Source organism: Geospiza fortis, unplaced genomic scaffold, assembly GCF_000277835.1.
Source record: "Geospiza fortis unplaced genomic scaffold, GeoFor_1.0 scaffold37, whole genome shotgun sequence".
NCBI lineage: Eukaryota > Metazoa > Chordata > Aves > Passeriformes > Thraupidae > Geospiza > Geospiza fortis.
Window position 1 is genome coordinate 955,030 of NW_005054449.1, and position 18,985 is coordinate 974,014.

Sequence of the window (18,985 nt, forward strand, 5' to 3'; positions counted from 1 at the left end):
GGGAAGTTTCATATACCTTGGCAGTTTTTGTTCTCCTCCTCCACACAGTCAAAATGTGTGTGCCAACCTTTGGTTTTTTTAAATAGAAATTACTTTATCGCTGTAAAATCTTTCCAGTAGCTCCCCCAAAGCAGCTCATCTGCCTTTACAAATAGAAAATAAGCTTGCACTAAATTTTCAGACCAGGTAAACTTCTTGTGAGCCTGATACTTTTTGTAGTTTGCCTGAAGTAATGGAAAACAAATCGAAGGCATTGCTTCTGAAATGGTTCAGCTTTTAAACCTTTGCCAAAAGGGTAACTGGGACCACATAATCAACTGGGAAAGTTTGGTCCTGGTGTGGCTCAAATCCTTATTTTTCCTGATGAGGAACCAATGAAGGCCAGACATCAGGATAGAAATAATTTATTTTTAATGAATGAATCCCTGATAGTTTGATCTTGCGAAATTCCTTTATAAAAGGCTGTTGTGCTGATCTTAAAAAAGCATCATCTCTAAAAAGAAATCCATCTTCAGTGTGGTTTTACTGGCACTGACCACAGTGAAGATGTTGTAGATGCTCCACAAGTCTTGTCTTCAACCAGGCATTGTTGTTCCTTGGCCTTGGCCTGGATAATTAACAATAAATAAGAAAAGTGAAGCTAAAACTAGAAACAACACTTGCTGTCTTTATAGAAGAGGCTTTGTCTGCAGGTTTATCTGTATGACACTGCTCTGTTGTTAGTGGGAAAAGCCTTCATGGTGTAAAAGCCAAATTTGCAGCTGGTGCTTTCTGTTTTCTGCAGGTACCCTGTGATCCTGTCAATTGAGAACCACTGCAGCATCGTGCAGCAGAAGAAGATGGCTCAGTATCTTACAGAAATCCTGGGAGACAAATTGGATCTGTCTTCTGTGCACAATGATGACTCCACAAAGCTCCCCTCACCAGCAAGTCTTAAAGGCAAGATCCTGGTTAAGGTAAACTCCTGCTTCATGTATCCTTTCCCTCCTCTTGTTTGTGGTGATGATTTCTCTCTGGTTATCACTGTACCCTAACTTAAATCACTTCACAAAAAGCAGACCTTAGGAAACTGCTACTTAAGGTTCATAAAATATATCTTCTCAGTCAGTAAGAATCTGGAAAGAACATGCTTTGAATAATTTTGGGGTTTTTTTGAATATGTCATAGCAAGAGCTGCATGCTCCCCTGCCTCTGTAATAAATTTATCTTCTAGGGCAAGAAACTTCCAGCCAACATCAGTGAGGATGCAGAGGAAGGAGAAGTTTCTGATGAGGACAGTGCTGATGAGATTGATGATGACTGTAAACTAATGAATGGAGATGTAAGTGAAGTGAATGTAAATGTCTGTCAAGGCTTCCCATCCCAGTGAGAAGAAGCCTTGGAGGAACTCTCTGGATTTTGGATGTGGTCTGATCTTTGGGATTCTTCACAAGGGGTTCAGGTTCTAAACCTTCATGGGGGCAGATTGGCAAAAGTGCACAGGAAGCAGCACCTACTCTAGGGGTTATGTTTCAAGTTTAGAATATTAAAGTTTAGAATATTAATATCTCATGATTCTTCAGTGCATCAAAGTGTGCTTCCCCTAAAATGCAAAAAAAAAGAAAAGAAAATATTCTATTTACATCAATTTCTGGTCATTTTTACAGAGCATCCCTTTGCTTTGCTGAATGCTGAGCTTGATTGATTTTTACTGTAAGAAAAATCTCTGCTGGCTTCAATCTGAAAATCCCTTGTTTCTTCATCCTTTTTTAAAATTCTATTTTTTTGTCACTTTAATCTTTTGGCAAATTCCACTGCACCTTGCAGAAACAATACAAAACACAGCAAAACCATTTAATGACATAAACCAGATTGCCTTGGAGAAAGTTTGCATTCTCATCCTCTCTCCCTCAGGCTATTTCCTCATTTTGTATTATGGATCCGATCCTTTTCATCTAAAAGAGAAACTTCTCTGTGAATAAGACTAACAAAGGAGAAAAATAATTTCTTTGCTTTTTGGAAGTTATTACATGTCAGCATATCACTTTTCACTATTTTACAGCACCATCTTTGTTATTAGCAGTTCACTGTGCTGAGATTTACTGATGCTTTGAATCTGAGGTTTGCTGCACCTGGTTTGCTTTCCAAAATGAAATTTTGAAGAGTTCAGAAAATCAGAGCTTGTTTCATGACAAATGTAACTGGGAATTCTTGGGGCCTATAGAGAGAACACAATCTGTCACCCCTTAAAAGACCTGAGTGGAAAAGAAAACCCTTGATTTTTATTTTTAGTTTTATTTCTCCACTTCCCCACATGGGCCATGGTGCACACAGAGCAGGGAACAGGAGTTCTCTGGCATCTGCTGAAAAGAGGGTTTTAAAGCATCTCCCATCCATTCCACCCAATAGATCTTGCACCTATTGCAGCTGCAGAGTCAGCCTGGACATGGCATGGGACTCACATGATGATTTCTTCATCACTGCCTTGTTTAATGGTTTAATGTTTTGTTTGCAGGCATCTGCTAACAGGAAAAGAGTGGAGAATATAGCAAAGAAAAAACTTGACTCACTGATAAAAGAATCCAAAATCCGTGACTGTGAAGATCCAAACAATTTTACAGTTTCCACTCTACCATCCTCAGGAAAGGCTGGGCTGAAGTCTGATAGTAAGAAGGTGAATTTGTGTTTAATTGTGCTTGTGTTTCATTGTTTACTAAATATATCTTGTATTGACTTCAGCTTCATAGCTGAATTCATGCAGTTAATGATGATGCCAGGTGAACATCACTGTCAGATACATGAACTATTTATCTTGCTCACACAGCAATTGGAGCATGAAATGTACTCTGAAATGACTTTTCAACAGAAAGAATTTGATTTTCCATTATAAAAACTCCTTTTGAATGTTGGGCTCTTTTTGTTCCTCGGTTCTCTATGTTCTATGCATTTTCAGTATATTTTAATTTTATATTAACTCCAATTTATAAAAATGTACTCAGCCCACAGACTACACTTCATGAAGTTGAGGGATTTTCACTTTAGGCTTTGTAATAAGCCACAAAAACTTTGGGAAGATTGTTCCACGCGAATGAAAAAGCAGTGATCTGCCAACCATAAGCAGGTGTAATAACCAGCGATTAAAACTAAACTAGGGATGAGAACTAAAAATCAGCTTCCCAAAACATTCTGTGGGGTGAGTTTGGAAGTATTTTAAACCCAGTGCTTGATGTATCAGAGAATTCTTGTGAGAGCCACTACAAGGCCTGATGTATTTTAAACCCAGTGCTTGACATGATGTATCAGGGAATTCTTGTGAGAGCCACTACAAGGCCAAGGTTTGCCAAACCCTTTAGCAGAGATGTTACCCAGAATAGTCAGTGCTAAAATCCCCTCCTGTTTGTGCTGATATCCAGAGACTGTCTGAGCACTCTGTCTGAGCTCCTGTGTTCTTTCTTCTCTCTTTGGTTGCTTCAGAGTAAACTTGAGGATGATGCAGAATCCGGGGAAGATTTCAGTGCCAGCAAAAGGCACAGCAGGTCACTCATGGGCAGCTTCTCCAAACGCAAGGTGAGCCCCTGCCAAGGTGAGGGCTGCACCAGAGCTTGGATTCTTGGAGGGTTTTTTATTTTTCCATGCAGTGGAAAGGAATTTCATAACTGCAGCATCTGCAGCACCTCGCTGTGAGGCTGTTCACTGAACAGACAGGCTGGGGAGCTGCTTATCATTGTGCATAACACCACAGATTCAATCTACACGAAGGTCTGAGGGTGTCCAAAATCTAACTGAGAACCACAAAAATTAATTTACACCTTTTATCTGGGGATTTGTGCTTCCTTTGTAACAAGGCTCAGACCCTGGGCTGAGTGTTCCCCATGTGCAAATTTTGCTGCAGAGCTGTGTGTTACGAAAGCTGTCATTTTCCATTTTCTCTAAGTAACACACTCATTGGCATAACAAAGCAGAATTGTAGCCAGCTGCTCAAACTTTGATCACACAGTTATGATATTATGGTTTTATTTCCTTCTGGCACAGAAAAAAGGAAGCAAATTGAAAAAGGCATCAAGTCTGGAAGAGGGTGAAGACGATTCGGATTCTCAAGGGAATTTAGCCAGGAGCTCTGTACATTACAGCAGGTTTGTTAAATGATTGGACCACTTTGTTGCTAAAATATGCCTGCATAAATGCACCCACTAAATAGGTTTGCTTCTGGTCTAGATGCCAGTTTGTTGGTGGCTGAAATGGGGAGATGTCAATATCTGCCACAAATTCACCAGAATGATCTCTTGGTGCTCTTCAGATTAATTAGCAAAGCACAGTGGACCTTTTATGCATTTTGAGTTCTTCCTGTCTCATACATTTCTTTACCCTGCTTTATTTTTAAATATGAAAGATAACATTTACCCCTGAATTGGTGGGAAGTTAATTTGTTCTGTTAATTTGTGACCTTTCTAGGGTAAGCCGGCAGAAGAAGACAATGAAGCTGTCCAGGGCTCTGTCTGACCTGGTGAAATACACAAAGTCTGTTGGCATCCATGATGTTGAAACTGAAAGTAAGTTGAACTAAAAGTTTTTTAACTAAAATAGTTGCTACACAAAGAAATGGAAAGGTTTATGTTCTTACATATCTTTTCATTAAAAGAAGAGTTCTTAATGAAGATTCAGGTCATCATCATATTCAGCTTCTTTTTCCCAACTGCCCCAATAAGCAGAGTGCCTGCTGTAATTTAAGGAAAACAGAGTTCCCTCTGAGTGGCATGCACTGAAATGATGCTTGATAGCTAAAAAGGAACTAATGCTATGTACTTCTGAAAGCTTTATCTAGATAATAAATAAATGAATAAGGAGATTACCTCTAATCTCCTCTGCAGTCTCTTCCAGCTGGCAGGTTTCATCTTTCAGTGAAACCAAAGCCCACCAGATCCTGCAGCAGAAGCCAGCGCAGTACCTGCGTTTCAACCAGCACCAGCTGTCCCGCATCTACCCCTCCTCCTACAGAGTGGACTCCAGCAACTACAACCCCCAGCCCTTCTGGAATGCTGGCTGCCAACTTGGTGAGCTGAAACTTCTGAAACTTCTTTATTTTTTTGTTTTATTTTGGGAGGGATGCTGTGGGAAATGGATTTGTAGAGAATTCTGTCCATGGAATAGGATAGGTGTTGTTGAGAGAGAAATGGAGCTAGAAACAAGTTTCAAAGGATGGCCTTGCAAATAAGACTGGATACTTTGGAGAAATAGAACTATGAAAGATGCATTGTAGTAAGGCTTACAAGAGGTAATTTTAGATGATTTGCTTTAAAACATTTACAACATAGTGTATCATAAGCTGATAGGCCAAGGAATGCTTGTAGGGTATTGTAATTAGCAAATAGTTCATTTCTGATTGTGATGGTGTGAATTATAACATCTGTACTGTCTCACCCTCCACATGAGACTAAAAACTGAATAAAAGTTTTTGAAACACCTCTCAGCTGCCCCATCTCTGGGTCAAAAAAAGAACTTAATTCTACAGGAGGTTTGAATAGGAGCACTGGAATCATCCCTTAGGAGACTCTGAGTCCTCTGCTCATCCAGCTTTGCTGACCATGGAGTCCTCCTTGTTACTGTCCCTGGACTGATTCCCTTGAACATGTGTCTTACGGGCAAGGAATTGGCTGGTAGATGGAAATAAATGAACTTCTCAAATGCAAGAGGGCTTCAGAGTTCAGCTCTTCTGGAGAGCTTCTCTCCCTAAAGCTCTAATATAAGAGAATAATTTTCCATAAGATAATCTGCTTTTTTTTTTTTTTTTGCATCTAAGAAGTCAAATTTGAATCTGATTTTTTTTTTTTTACAGTTGCACTAAAATACCAGTCAGAGGGGAGAATGCTGCAACTGAACCGGGCCAAATTCAGTGCCAATGGGAACTGTGGCTATGTCCTCAAACCCAACTGCATGTGTCAAGGTAAGGAAAACCTGCAAAACCAGGGGAACACTGATTGCAGGACAGGATTGAGTGTGAGGCCTTGGTACAGTTTGTTTAAAGATTCATTTCTGATGCCAGAAGCAAAAGAGCCAGCAGGTATCTGTAATTAAATCTGCAATCTGTTGTATTTTCACATTATGGGACCCTTCATTCTTACAGGTGTCTTTAACCCAAATTCTGAAGACCCACTGCCTGGTCAGTTGAAGAAACAGCTTGTTCTAAGAATTATCAGTGGTCAACAACTCCCCAAACCACGTGATTCCATGCTGGGAGACAGAGGAGAGGTATGGGACAGCTGTGGTTGATATTTTGTGGTGCAGAAGGTTTATTTCCATTCTGGCTGGGCTAAGGATGAGGATTTCACACCCTGCAGTTATTTGTCAGGAGACACAGACCATGAATAAATTAGGTCATGAACATCCTACATCTTCAGGTGGTTTTTTTTACTTTTAAGCATCACAGCAGTGCTTTGATGGTTTTCCTCAATTGCCAACACAGTACTTCCAGGAGAAGCAAAAAAAAAAAAAGGGAGAGAGATCTTATCAATTTAATAATCCACTCCATAAGGCTCAGGACCAATAATTATCCAGATGTTCATGTACAGTGCCCATATTGTAAAAGCCACTTGCTTGGGTTTTGTTTTTGTCACTCTTTCTTTTCAATATTTGTTGGTTTTTGTTTTTCAGATCATAGATCCATTTGTTGAAGTAGAAGTTATAGGCTTACCTGTTGATTGCTTCAAAGAACAAACCAGAGTAGTTGATGATAATGGTAAGATTATCTGAGATTTGGTTTTTTATGGCTGAAACATCCTCTTTCAGGCAGGCTTTTTCATAAAAATAGGAGTAGATAAGATTTGGTGCCTATTATGACAAAGCACTGAAAATTGGATTTCAGCATTTTTAATGTTAATTAGACTTGGATTTTGACTTGTTTGATTGAGTTGGTGTAAATATGCTGAAGGTCTTGGTATGAAACAAAACATTTGTTTTCTCATTATATGTGAGAGAAGGGTATTTTGAGCTTGCTGTGGTCAAAAGGCAGGGCCAAATTTAGGCAAGACCCAACTGTGTTCCTTGTGGGAATACTTGGATTTTCCAAGAACAATCAATCTGTCAGGAAAACCAGGATGACACCACAGCTTAGGCAGACTTGTTGTTTGTTGTGAATGAGATTCCTGAAGGCTGATTCCCCCTTTGGAAGGTTTTAACCCCATGTGGGAGGAGACCTTGGTGTTCACAGTGCACATGCCAGAGATCGCCCTGATCCGGTTCCTGGTGTGGGACCACGACCCCATCGGGAGGGATTTCATCGGGCAGAGGACAATTGCCTTCAGCAGCATGATGCCAGGTAAGAGAAAGAGTCATCCCAAATTAATGGGCTGGGATTTTTCCTGGGAAAAATCAAAATTGATGTATCTGCTGCAGAAATTTCTAGTTAGAACAAGAGACTGGAGTTTGAGCCCTGAGTTCTCTGCCTTGGTCAGCTCCTGACTAATATGGTGATGAAGACTAAATCAATTAACTCTAGATTTTTGGGACTAGATTTTGATAAAATGGGTAAGATTGTTAAGCAGGGTGGGTAAATACTGTGGGTTTTAAATACTTTACTCCTTTAGTGTTTTGTTCTCTCTTTCTTCACACCAGTTTTTGAAAAATCTCTAGGGTTTTGCTTGGTTTTGTGACTATGAGTAGTAGTTTAACACAGGATAGAAAATTACCTATTCTAATGATGGGATCCAGGCTATTAAATGTCATTTTCTGACAGTTTCCTCTTTCTCTTTTCATTTCAGTCTTCTTTCACATTAAAACTTCTTGTGTGTGTATTTTTCTTTCCTTTCAAAGTCAAGAAAACGTTTCTCTTTAAGATTAAAAAAACTCACCCAGTCTCACTAAACTGACCTTGGATGAAAGGTTTGCAGTCTTAATAATGGACTAAAAGTCCAGAGGAGAGAATGTGGTCAAGTTTAAATCATGGCTTGACAGCAGCAATAACAGAGCCTGGATGAAACAGGACAGGGCTGTTTTATGAGATCATGACCAAAAATGGGGATGAAATTTGCAGGTGGTGTGGCTCAGGTACACCTGAGTGTGGCAAGGTGATGCTCAAGCCTGGATCCTCACTGTGAGGAGGAGCTGGGACAAACCTGCTTGATCTCTGCTCATAAAAGGAAAGTCTCCAGCTGCTCCTCCTGTCCCAGCCTTGTTCCAGCTCTGCTCCCTCTGTTTCAGGTTACAGACACGTGTACCTGGAAGGCATAGAAGAGGCTTCCATCTTTGTGCATGTGGCTATAAATGACATCTGTGGTAAGGTGAGTGTCTCTGTGGTGTGCAGCACCCCCCCAGGAGCTGCCAGCATCGTGTATCACACCAGGGAAGCTCAGGAGATGAAGCTCCAGGCTGACATTTTTGTTCACTTGGAGTAAAATTGATCTCTGTGCTTGTCATGGTAGCCTGAGATCTTTCTGAATATCCATGGAGATAAAGGGAAATTCTAGGGAAAGTTAGAAAAGAGATTCTTGCAGTGCCTTTTTGAGGAAGCCATAGGGGAAGGTTATTTCCTTGCAGCACACGTATTTATATAAATAATGTGATTGTGAGTGCACCTTGCTGAACCAAAGGTGACACATCTTAACCCTGAGCACTTGTTCCCTGCAAAGCTGATGCTTTAAAGGCTCTGCCTGATGTTTTAGCGTTTTAAATTTAATTAAATTCGTCAAGCTTATTTGCTTTGGATTTTTTGCCATAATAACTCTTAAAATGCAGAGGAAAGATGGTGCTGGTAATAGCTGGATATATTTACACGCCTTGTGTGTTATTAAGGGTGTGTTTGCTTCACACACAGGAAATAAACAACTCTCAGTGTGCCACATCTCAATTTCCATGAAAGCAAAGCCCTAATTTCAGACTTGTTCTAGGCCAGATAAAAAGGAGGCAGCTCCTGTCCTCTGAGTGCAGTGTTCTGTGCTGTTAATGCCAAAGAAACCAGGTACAAAGCTCCTTGCAGGATCTGTTTGTCCTGCAGCAGTGAGATGCAATATCAGCATCAGGACAGCAGGAGGAAAGAAAACTTCTCTGCCTCCTTTGTTTTCTCATTTTTCTTCTTTAATTTCAAAATCAGACTTACAAAAACCTACTCAAGCACGAGTAAAACATCAGCAGTGTCCAGGGCTGTTAATGCCAGTGAAATCAGGTACAAAGCTCTTTGCAGGATCCCAGTTTGTCCCGCAGCAGTGAGATGCAATTTCAGCATCAGGACAGCAGGAGGAGGCATCCAGCGGGCTGGGAATGCCCAGCTCCTCCTCCACAGGGAAATTCGAGCATCCTGAACAAGGAAATCAGCTTTTTTAGACTTTAATCATCGCTTAGTTACTCAACTCCAGTCGCTGCCCTTGCCAGCAGTGTTTAATGGAAGGGCCAATGTTCATCCTCTTCATCAGTGAAGTATTTTCAATTCAAACCTCCTTTGGCAAATTCTCTCTCTGTTTAGCCTCAATTTCCTGGCCATTCATAATTATTTGCTCTTCCTAACTTCTTCATGAGTGACTGGCTGTGATAGTTTGCAGAAGGGCAACCTGCCCATTTAAACTATGGCAGTTTTTTGGGACATAGATTTTTCTTGGTGTTCCCTGATTGCTTCTCATTGTCACTGCAATCTCTCTGGGCTTGCTGGTGTTAGGGAGTGATTCTGTGCACTGACAAAATACAAGGATTTGGAAGGAAAGTCTGTATGTGTTGTGGTTTTGTTTTGTTTTGTTTTTTAATTTATAATTTTTAATAAAAACTACTGATCATGTGGAACAAATATTACACGTCCCTTTCTCGTTTGGTCTGCCTGAATCACTTTTTGCTTTGATTTTTGGTTAACAGACTGCTGTCCAAATTAGAATTTTTTCTTTTATCTTCTCTTAATTATGGGCAGAAAAATCCCCCCAGTTATCAGCCTGGTTTGGTTTTTACCCATTCTTTATTAATTGGTTTTACCCATTCTTTATTAATGCAGAGATTCTAATGCAAACATTTACATTTTGGGACTTTTTAATAAATGGTGATATTCCACCTGCTCAGTAGCTTGGTATTACTAAAACAGTCTTAGGTGAAAAAAAAATAATCTTAATTTATGTGTGAAATCTCTTTCAGACTGCTCTGTTTCCTGGAAAGACTTTTCTTTGTTTCTGTCTCTTCTGTGGTCTGCTGATGTAGTGCAGAATTTCTTGTGGTTTTTCTAGATGTGCCTATCTCTGAGCTCCTCCCTCACTGTTACTCTGCCTTTACTCTGTCTGTTTGTGATTTCAGTGGGCTTCTCTATGTCAAAAAAGTCTCCTTTTAGAAGCAGAGCGTTTTTAGACGCCTTGAAGGTACCCCTCCTGTCCCAGGGAGGTGCAGACACCACCACACACCTGCATGCCTTGAGCTGGTGGCTTCATTAGCATCAACCTCTCCTTGGTAGCATTTTTGAGCTCTCCAACTCGTGGAACATGAGCTGTGACATTTGGCTGGGTCACCCCTGTGGGGTCACTGACAGCCACAGAGCCCTCCCTGTGTGAAGCAGATCCAGGATAAAATTCCTGCCCCTCTCCCCCTTCTCTGAGCCTCTCCCTCTCCTGCCTTTTCTCTGGAGGGATATAATTCAAAGCCCTTCTTTCACACAGAAAAGAACATTGACAGTGAATCATTTCCTAAATTGGGGGAAAGCCTCTTGTGCTGGTTTTCAAGTCTGCTTTCCAGAGTGAAACAGCCCTGTAAAAGCTGGGCTGGAAGCTGAAAGCACAGTGTCCTGGATCTCCCTCAAAACTGCTCTCTTTAGTTTTTTTCCTTCTTTTAAAACGTTTTTTTTCCCCCCTAAGTTAATCAAATCTGCCTTTGTGTTTCTTGAATCACTCCATTGATTCAAGCAACAGTGTCCAGCTTAAGAAAGCTGCAGCAAACAAGCCAGAATGACACCTTGGGCCCTGCACTGCGTGCCACCCATTCCATCAGTGCTTCCCTTTTCTTTTTGGTGGATATTATTTGTCTGTGTTGTTTGTATGACAATTTTTTCTGGGTTTTGCAAATATTTATATTGTCTGATTTTTATAGCAATAAATTCATGTACTTGCCAACTTGACTCCCAGTAATCCAAGCAGACTGTTCAATAGTCTGGCTCTCACAGATGATTTTCCAATATTTAATATTTGCCTTGCATGGAAAAAATCAAACCCTACTATCTTTATCTTATCCTAAAGATAATTTTTGATAATGTCCTACTCGAATTGGCACATGATAACTAAACTTCAGTCACTTATAATTGACTAAATATTTTATAAAAAATATTATTAACACTTTTACTGGCCCTTGTGTCAGCCAAATAAACCTTGGTCCCACATGGCAGCTTGGGCAGGACACTCAGGGTAAAATCAGCTCTTAGCCCAGTGCACAGGGCAGCCAACATCTGCATTAAGTCCTGCACAGCAGAACTGGAAATGCACAAGCAGGCACTCAAATATTTATTTTGGGGTGAAAGACCATTGTAATTTAAATGAGACACTTCTGTGCCATTGTTTGGCACTGCAGAAATGTGACCTCGTGTGACATCACAGGGCAAAACTGGAACTGACGGCGAGTGCCAGCGAGCGAGGCTGCTGGTCAGGTTCTGTCATGGGCTTCCTAAATGCACTTCAGTCATGATCCACCCTGGGTTTATTCATTCTGGATGCTACAGCTGATCTAAAGTCTGATCCAGCTGGGAAATAAAGAGAGCAAAGGGGGAGAAGTGGATGAAAAGAGAAATTCCTTTCTGTGCCTGAAGTGATCTCTGTGCACAGAGCAAACCAGCGCTGAGTCAGGCATCAGCCTGGGCCTGGAAAGTTGGCAAGTACACCTGGAATGTTTGCAGGAATGCTGGAACTGTCTCATTGAAATGTAAATCAGTTGTATGGTGGTGGGAGATTTATGATGGTGAATTTGTGTGTTTAATGCTTAAATAACTACTAAAGACTGTGGAGAACTGTAATGTGACACTGACTAACTTCCCTTGTTTATAGTGTGTTTCCTCAGTGCTGAACACATACACCAGTGTCTTGGGATAAGTGTTGTATGGTAGGAAAAATTACCCCAAAATGAAATCACACAGGTAGAAATTGAAATACTCCATGATCTTTTGTGTGTGTATAGTTAACTGCTATTCATGACAGTGCTCAGTTCAATTGTAGATCTCCTTTATATTGAAAAATATTCTATTTTATGGTCAGTGTTTATTTCCCAGCAGTTCCTAGAAAATGCATTTACAGCAAGAATTTTAAATACATCTGCTTTGGGTGAAACTGAGAAACTCTTCAGCTTTCAGAATGAAAGCCTTGTAGACAGAAGTATTTCCTTTTTTTTTTTTGTCTTTTCAATAGCTCTGATGTTTATGTAGATGTTGTAAGTAATTACATGCAAGAAAGAAAATGATGACAAATACAGGGATAAGTGTGGCTGGAAAATGTTATCTAAAAACATAGCTGAGAAAAAAAAAAGATGTGTTATTTTGCAAGGCTGCTGTTAGTGATTTTTTTTTTTTCATTTTTAATGCCTGTCCTATTTCTGGGTTAGTTCTCATGCTGATGGGAGGAATATATCAGGAAATTGTGTGTGAATGATCATTTGGTCATGAGTTCCTGTGCTCAGAGGAAGAGCCTTGCATTTTATATATATTTATATATAAAAAGGGACCTTTTAATATATTTTTATATTTTTAAAATATATATTTTTTTTTCTTATTGTTTTGCAGGCCAAACAAGCTCTAGGTCTAAAAGGGCTGTTTCTCAGAAATCCAAAGCAGGCCTCTCTGGACAGTCATGCTGCTGGGCAGCTCCATCGCAAACATTCCTTTAGCAGCCACATCCTGAGACGGACGGCCAGTGCACCCACCAAGAGCCAGAAGAAGAACAAGAAAGGCTTTCCAGAAATTGCTTTGGACACAAAGGACAGCAGCTCTGCAGGGGCTGGAGAAGGGAGGGAAGTGGAAGCTGCCTCCCAGCCTCGCTTTGTGCAAGAGCCAGAAAGCGCTTCCCCGTCCCCAGCTCCCCGAGACGGTGCCAGTGGGGAGGCACCTGGCAAGGGCTTGAAAGGTAAGGCCCAGGGCTGTCCCCAGGGGCCAGGGCAGAGCTGTGCCCACCCCGGGGCTCCTTTCAGCGAGCCCTTGCCCAGGGCACACAGGGTGAGGCTGCAGGAGCCCCTGGGCGAGAAGCCGAGCGTCTTCGCCCGCTGTGCCATCAACAGCTCGGGCAGGATCGGCGTGGCCACCAACTGCATGAAATGCATGATTGGCTCCAAAGAGAGCCCTGACCCTGAGGGGCCGTGGAGTGACCACCCTGGCAGGCCCATGGTGGCCAGAGAGCCCCTGCAGGCTGGGCAGGGCAGCGGTGCAGAGGAGAGGGTAGAGCTGCACACCTGGGTGGTCAGAGGGCAGCCCAGGCCACTGTCAGATTTGCAGCCTTGCAGCAGCCCTGGAACTGCAGGTGACCTGAGGAGGAGCAGCCAGGCCTTTGTGAGCCCAGGGAAGACGAGTGGTGACTCTAAGTGCCACGGGATAAAGGCTCACCCCCGACAGCGCTGGCAGTGCCACTCGGGTGGCAAGTATGGAAGCACTGTCAACTTGGTGGCAGCCAGCAATGGCTCTGTGTCCTCCAACTCCAGCAGTCTAGAAAGCCTTGGAAGCCCAGAATTCCCCAAGCACTGGGCTGAACCTTCTCGAAGGCAAGTGGGCACCCTCCAGAGGGAAATGAACGCCTTGTTCGTTCAAAAATTGGAGGAAATTCGAAGTAAATCCCCTATATTCTTTACTGGTAAGACCAGATTTTCTTCACCCTTCTCCACTGTAGATCACATCATTGTCTCAGCTTCTGCATAGCATCCTTACTTAGAAGCTCCTTCATGTTGTTTGGCTGTCAAGAGGTCTTTTTTTTTTTTTTTAATTTTGGCAATGACAGAAGAAAAAAAATCTGCATAGATATTTTTATTTTCCTTTTTGTAGACGTGTCTGGTTTAGCTTAGTCCTTGCCATGCCTAGTTAACCATCTGCAGTAGTGGCACTGTCAGTAGTCCATAAATGTGGGGGTTGTTTGTTCAGGGCTTTTTGTTCCCTTGATTTTCTTAGTGAATGTGGTATGATACTAAGTAAATTTTAAGATCCAAACCAGAGCATTGAGATTGAATATGGAAAACCCACATCAACAAACAATATTTCCATTATCAGCCTTTTTGTTCCACTGAGGGATAACCACATCAGGAATGTTGTCTAATGTGCTCTCTGATAATAATAAACCTGTTCCCTCCTCAAAGATCTTGCAAAATCACTGCTGTCAGTCCAGGAATTACTGGATGGATTTCTCTGCTCTCTTCAGGAGATGTATTTTATAAACACAGCAGCCCATTCTGCTCCTAAATGTGTGTGCAAACATTTCTGCTGTGCTGTGCTGTTCCTGGCCTGAGGGCAGAGGGCGTGATCTGCTGCTCCCTGGCATAGCCAGGCTGGGGCACTCCTGCCATTCCCCACTGTCACCCAAAATGTGCCCAAAACTTAGAGGAAAGTTCCTAAAGCTGCAGCATTTTGTGGTTGTTTCAAACTGGGACTGTGTGGCTGCACCTGTACCATGGCCCGGGGGTTTGTAGAGGTGGGAAATCAAAGCAGAGGCAATCAAAGGATATCTTTTAGTAAGAAAAATGCCATTTTTCCTCCTGATTTGGCAGGAATGGGAGAGAAGGAAAGAGATTTTGATAAGAATTTTCTGCTTCACAGAACTGTAAGGAGAAAGTAGGAAATGCAGCTTTTGGCTGTGACTGCAAGAGCTCCTCCTCAAATCCCTCACCCTCCTTGTTAATTGTCCAAGAAATCTGGACACTGATGATTACATTTTCAGGAACAGTGAAGTGATTTTGGTGCTTTTCCCTTTTTTAATAACAGATTCTCACTGCCTACCTAGAGTGGGCTTCTTTGAAAGCCTCATACAGAAATTTGAGATATTTTATTTATTTGACCAATTTTATCTGATTGGGTGTCTGAAATTTACCTTCTATTTTTTTACACCATTTTTTAAAAATATATTTTTCCAATATCTGCTTCAGGCTTTTAGGAAAATACCAGGACAATGGGAGGGGAGAAATTTGCTGGTTCCCGTGACTCGCAGTTAATCCAAAGCAGCAGAACTCTTTCTATGCCTAAATTACTGGCATTGGGCTTTTCACAAACTCTGAATATTGTGACATATGAAACCATTTCCCATTATCAGTGCCAGCTCCCCTGCCAGCCCCCCAAGTCACTAAACAAATATTGTGATATGCTTGAAATTTGATTAAATCCATCTGACTTCCCAAGCATGGAATCAGCAAACCCTTGAAATGGTGAAATGGTGCCTTGGACTGGCTGCTGCTGGTCCAGTGACAGCCCCTCTGTTTGCACAAACAGCTCCCTTTCCCAAACTCCTGCAAGGCCATGCCTTGGGCCAGGAAACCAGGGAAACCAGCTCCATGGCTGCACTTGGGAATTGGCATTCTGCTGGGGGAAGTGCCCTGGGATAAGGCAGGAAACTATAGCTGGCCCTTTATTATATATTAAATAAATATATTTAATCACAATTATTTTCTGTTATATAAATTACAAATATATAAATATAATATAACACAAATATATAAATATATAAAATATAAACAAATATAAACATATATCTATTTAACAATAATAGAATAATATATAATATATTTAACAATAATTTAATAATATTTATTATTACTCTAGCTGGCCCAGCATTACATTTTCCAGGGATTTCCCTTCCCAGCGTGCCCCAATCTGTGCTGCTGGATGGGCAGAAGGAGAATTTATAAATCTGATCAGCTCTGGGCCCTTCCTGACACTCCTCCAGGCACTGAGAGTCTGGAATGTGGGATTTGGGTTATGGAATGTTGGATTTGGGTTATGGCCACAGGTGCCTGATCCCCTTCCAGCACTCCCAGCTACTTCAGGGCAGGGCAGAGCTTCTCCCACCCCTGGGTTCTGCACTGGGCTGGAAATCCTGGTGTTCCAGGAAAGGAAAGGCCTGGTATTCCCTGGGCAGGTTCTGGGAGTGATGTTTCCCATTAGGAGAGGGCTTTGGAGGAGTCCAGATTCCTCTGAGCAACCTGGAAGCTGTCCTTGCCTATGTCAGGGTACTTGGAACTTGATGATTTTTAGGGTCCTTTCCATCACAAACCACTCTGTGATTCCATGATTCTGTGATTCCATTTCCCCGTCCAGCGGAGCGTGTCCCTTCAACACCAACAAATATTTTCATCCTTCTGTGATAAAAAAATTGAACTTAATATCTGTCCATATGTGGATTCCATTGAGTGCTCTGGTTGGTCAGAAATTCTTAGGATCCTACAACCATGTGTGAATATTCCTGTATGTCTCCTTTCCCTCCCTCAGCACTAATTTATCCTGTTATCTGCACCTGCCTTCCCTACATTAATTGGATTTTTCCTCTGTTCTGTCCTATTATTCTACATGCACACTCTCTCTCTCTAGTTAAGAACTGAAAGGACAAGCAAGTCAAAGGTAATGTCTGCTGAGTGTCCCTGATTCCAGCACCCTGTTGCCTGTACTCCTGTTTTTTCCCTGTTTGCTGCCCTATAATTACCTGCTCCTGTATCCTTGAGGTCATGGTCTGGCTTGGTGGCGCTTTGTTAGTTCTGGAATGCATGTCTGCACTGTGCTTTGGAGATATGGGGAATCATCTTTTTGGCATGATTGCTTTGGCTCCTGGGGTGCAGGTGATAAACACTGCAGAGAATGGAGCATTTTCTCCAGGTAATTGGTGGCTGGAGTGATTCTCCAGGGTTGCAATCACAGCCTGCTGTTCATGACCCATCTGTCTGCAGAGTTTTTTTTTTAAATAGAAATTACCAAGTTTTTTTAGGAGGAACAAAGTCTGTTTAAAGCTTTTGTTTTGTTTTTAAAAGTCCCATTGCCAACATTCCACTGTCTGCAGATCATTTGTAATCTGCTCCACAAGTCCTGTGCTGCTTCTCTTCTGAGTGGTTGGTCACTGGGATCACATCTGCTGGTCAAACTGCTGTTTGATCATTGTACATGCTCTGGTTGTGCTCTGATACCCTGACCTGTTTGAGTGCTGGAAGGAAGGAAAACTGAAAATCAAGTGGTGCTGGATGGTGGGGGAAGAAAAGCTGGTTTACAAAAGGGGTCCCAAAGGGCAAAAATTGCTGGGTACTGTTGTTTGATAAGAAAACCAGAACAGTCACATGGTGCTGCTGTGCATGGACTGAGATTTCTTGAAGCAACAGGGCTTTGTGCAGCTAAAACTGAATCTGCAAAATGTTTTGCTGTCTTTGGCCAGGCATTTGAAATCTCAAGTTATTTTTAAAATCATGATTAACATGGACAACTTGTACCTTGAGAACACAATGGTAACACATAAGGAATGAATCTTAGCTCAGCTGTAATTTGTAAGAGATAACTAACCCTGTATCTCTGCTTTTCTTGTTTCTTTCTTTTTCTTTTCATGCCTCCTGAGCAGATGTCTGCCACTTCTCCGTGCAGAGGTCAGTCACTTCTTTATGCAGCCTAGAAACGATCACAGAAGAGCCTGTCCTTGCCAATGAGGGCCATCACTGCAGCCTTCTCTTCCCCCTGCCCGTTGCCCCTTACAGTGACTCTGAGGAAGGATCTGGCTCTGACCATTCCACTGAAGCTCCATCAGAGGGAAGCAGAATACCCAACCAGCCTCAAGAGCCCCTACCCTCCAGAGAACAAGGAACCAATCTGGCTGCAGAAGACCAAGGGCAGGATGTCCCAAGAGCAGCTGACGCAGGTTTAGTAGCCCCAGAGGATGAGATGACAAGGGTGGCAGGATGTCCCACAGAAGGAAATGGCTGGACACAGTGCAGTGAGGCTGAAGATCAGGGTGGATCAGCAGCACATCCCAAAAAAGCCAGGCTGGTAGAGGCAGCAGATCATGGAGCTGGCCAACCTGTAGGAAACTGCCAGAAGCAAAACCAAGCAGGTCAGGTATTAACAGACACAGAAAGCACCTCTGAATGCAAAGGGCAAAACCTGGGTGCAGCAGCTGTTCCACCCCAGCAAAGCAGTGTCAGTAACAGCCCCCAGGCAGATTCTTCCCAGAAAGCCTGGGCTGCACAGGCTCTCCCTGTCTCTGTTTCCCAGATGAGCTCTTACACGTTGGCAAGAAGGGCAAAGAGTGAAGGACTAAAGACGTCAGACTCCTCAGCCTTAATAAAAACCCCGAGCAGCCAGTCTCCAGCAGCTGAAGTGTACTTTGATGCCACTGTCAATGACCGGATCTGGAGCAAGCTGGACTGTGCCAGCCACCGTGACAGCATGTCCTCCTCGTCCAGCATGTCCTCCAACGACACCGTCATCGACCTCTCCCTCCCCAGCCTGGCCCGCAAAAGCCTCCCGGACCTGGGCATCCGCCAGGACGGCCTGGAGCCCCTGGCCATCAGGAAGGGCATGCGCCCCCGCTCCGCCACCGCCTGCAGCAACGAGATGCCAATGGTCAGCAAGAGCAAGTCCAACCCCAACCTGAGGTCTGGCCAGCTGCCGGCCGACGAGCTGTGCCCCCGGCCCCTGGCCAGGAGCCCTCAGGACGCCTTCTCGTCCATCCCTAGAAGGCACACCTGGAGCAGGCTCTACATGGAGAGTCTCAGGCAGTCCTCTAACAAATCCAAAGCACATGACACGGTCGGGAATAACCAGACAAAGTCCAAAAGCCTCGGGGACCTTACCTCTGATGACATCGTGTGCACTTTTGAAAGCAAATACCGCAGCATCAGCAGGAGCTTCGTCACGCGCTCCATGCGGGAGCAGCGCCGCTCCGCCAGCCTGCGGCCCTCGGCCAAATCCCGGGACGAACTGACGGAGCAGCTGAAGAAGCTGACAGCCTTCCAGCAGGAAAACGACATCACCTCCCCCATCAGCCTGGAGCCCAGCGAGTCGGAGGAGGAGGGCGAGAGCATGGGGCTGCTGCGCCGCTCGTCGTCGCGCAGCCAGAGCCGCGGGCGCTACCTCGCC

The 18,985-nt window shown here is 43.1% G+C and overlaps 1 protein-coding gene across 1 annotated transcript in view; it reads left to right on the top strand.

Moving 5' to 3' along the window:
• Window positions 1-18,985, top strand: part of PLCH2 (phospholipase C eta 2) — a 66,926-nt gene that overhangs the window by 46,394 nt on the left and 1,547 nt on the right. The window contains exons 9-22 of the mRNA XM_031062497.1: window positions 785-956; window positions 1,214-1,321; window positions 2,495-2,653; window positions 3,454-3,546; window positions 4,012-4,112; window positions 4,432-4,529; window positions 4,848-5,030; window positions 5,813-5,920; window positions 6,101-6,225; window positions 6,628-6,712; window positions 7,145-7,291; window positions 8,173-8,252; window positions 12,692-13,031; window positions 17,472-18,982. Coding sequence (XP_030918357.1) covers window positions 785-956; window positions 1,214-1,321; window positions 2,495-2,653; window positions 3,454-3,546; window positions 4,012-4,112; window positions 4,432-4,529; window positions 4,848-5,030; window positions 5,813-5,920; window positions 6,101-6,225; window positions 6,628-6,712; window positions 7,145-7,291; window positions 8,173-8,252; window positions 12,692-13,031; window positions 17,472-18,982 — 3,310 coding nt within the window. The remainder of the gene's footprint in view (window positions 1-784; window positions 957-1,213; window positions 1,322-2,494; window positions 2,654-3,453; window positions 3,547-4,011; window positions 4,113-4,431; window positions 4,530-4,847; window positions 5,031-5,812; window positions 5,921-6,100; window positions 6,226-6,627; window positions 6,713-7,144; window positions 7,292-8,172; window positions 8,253-12,691; window positions 13,032-17,471; window positions 18,983-18,985) is intronic.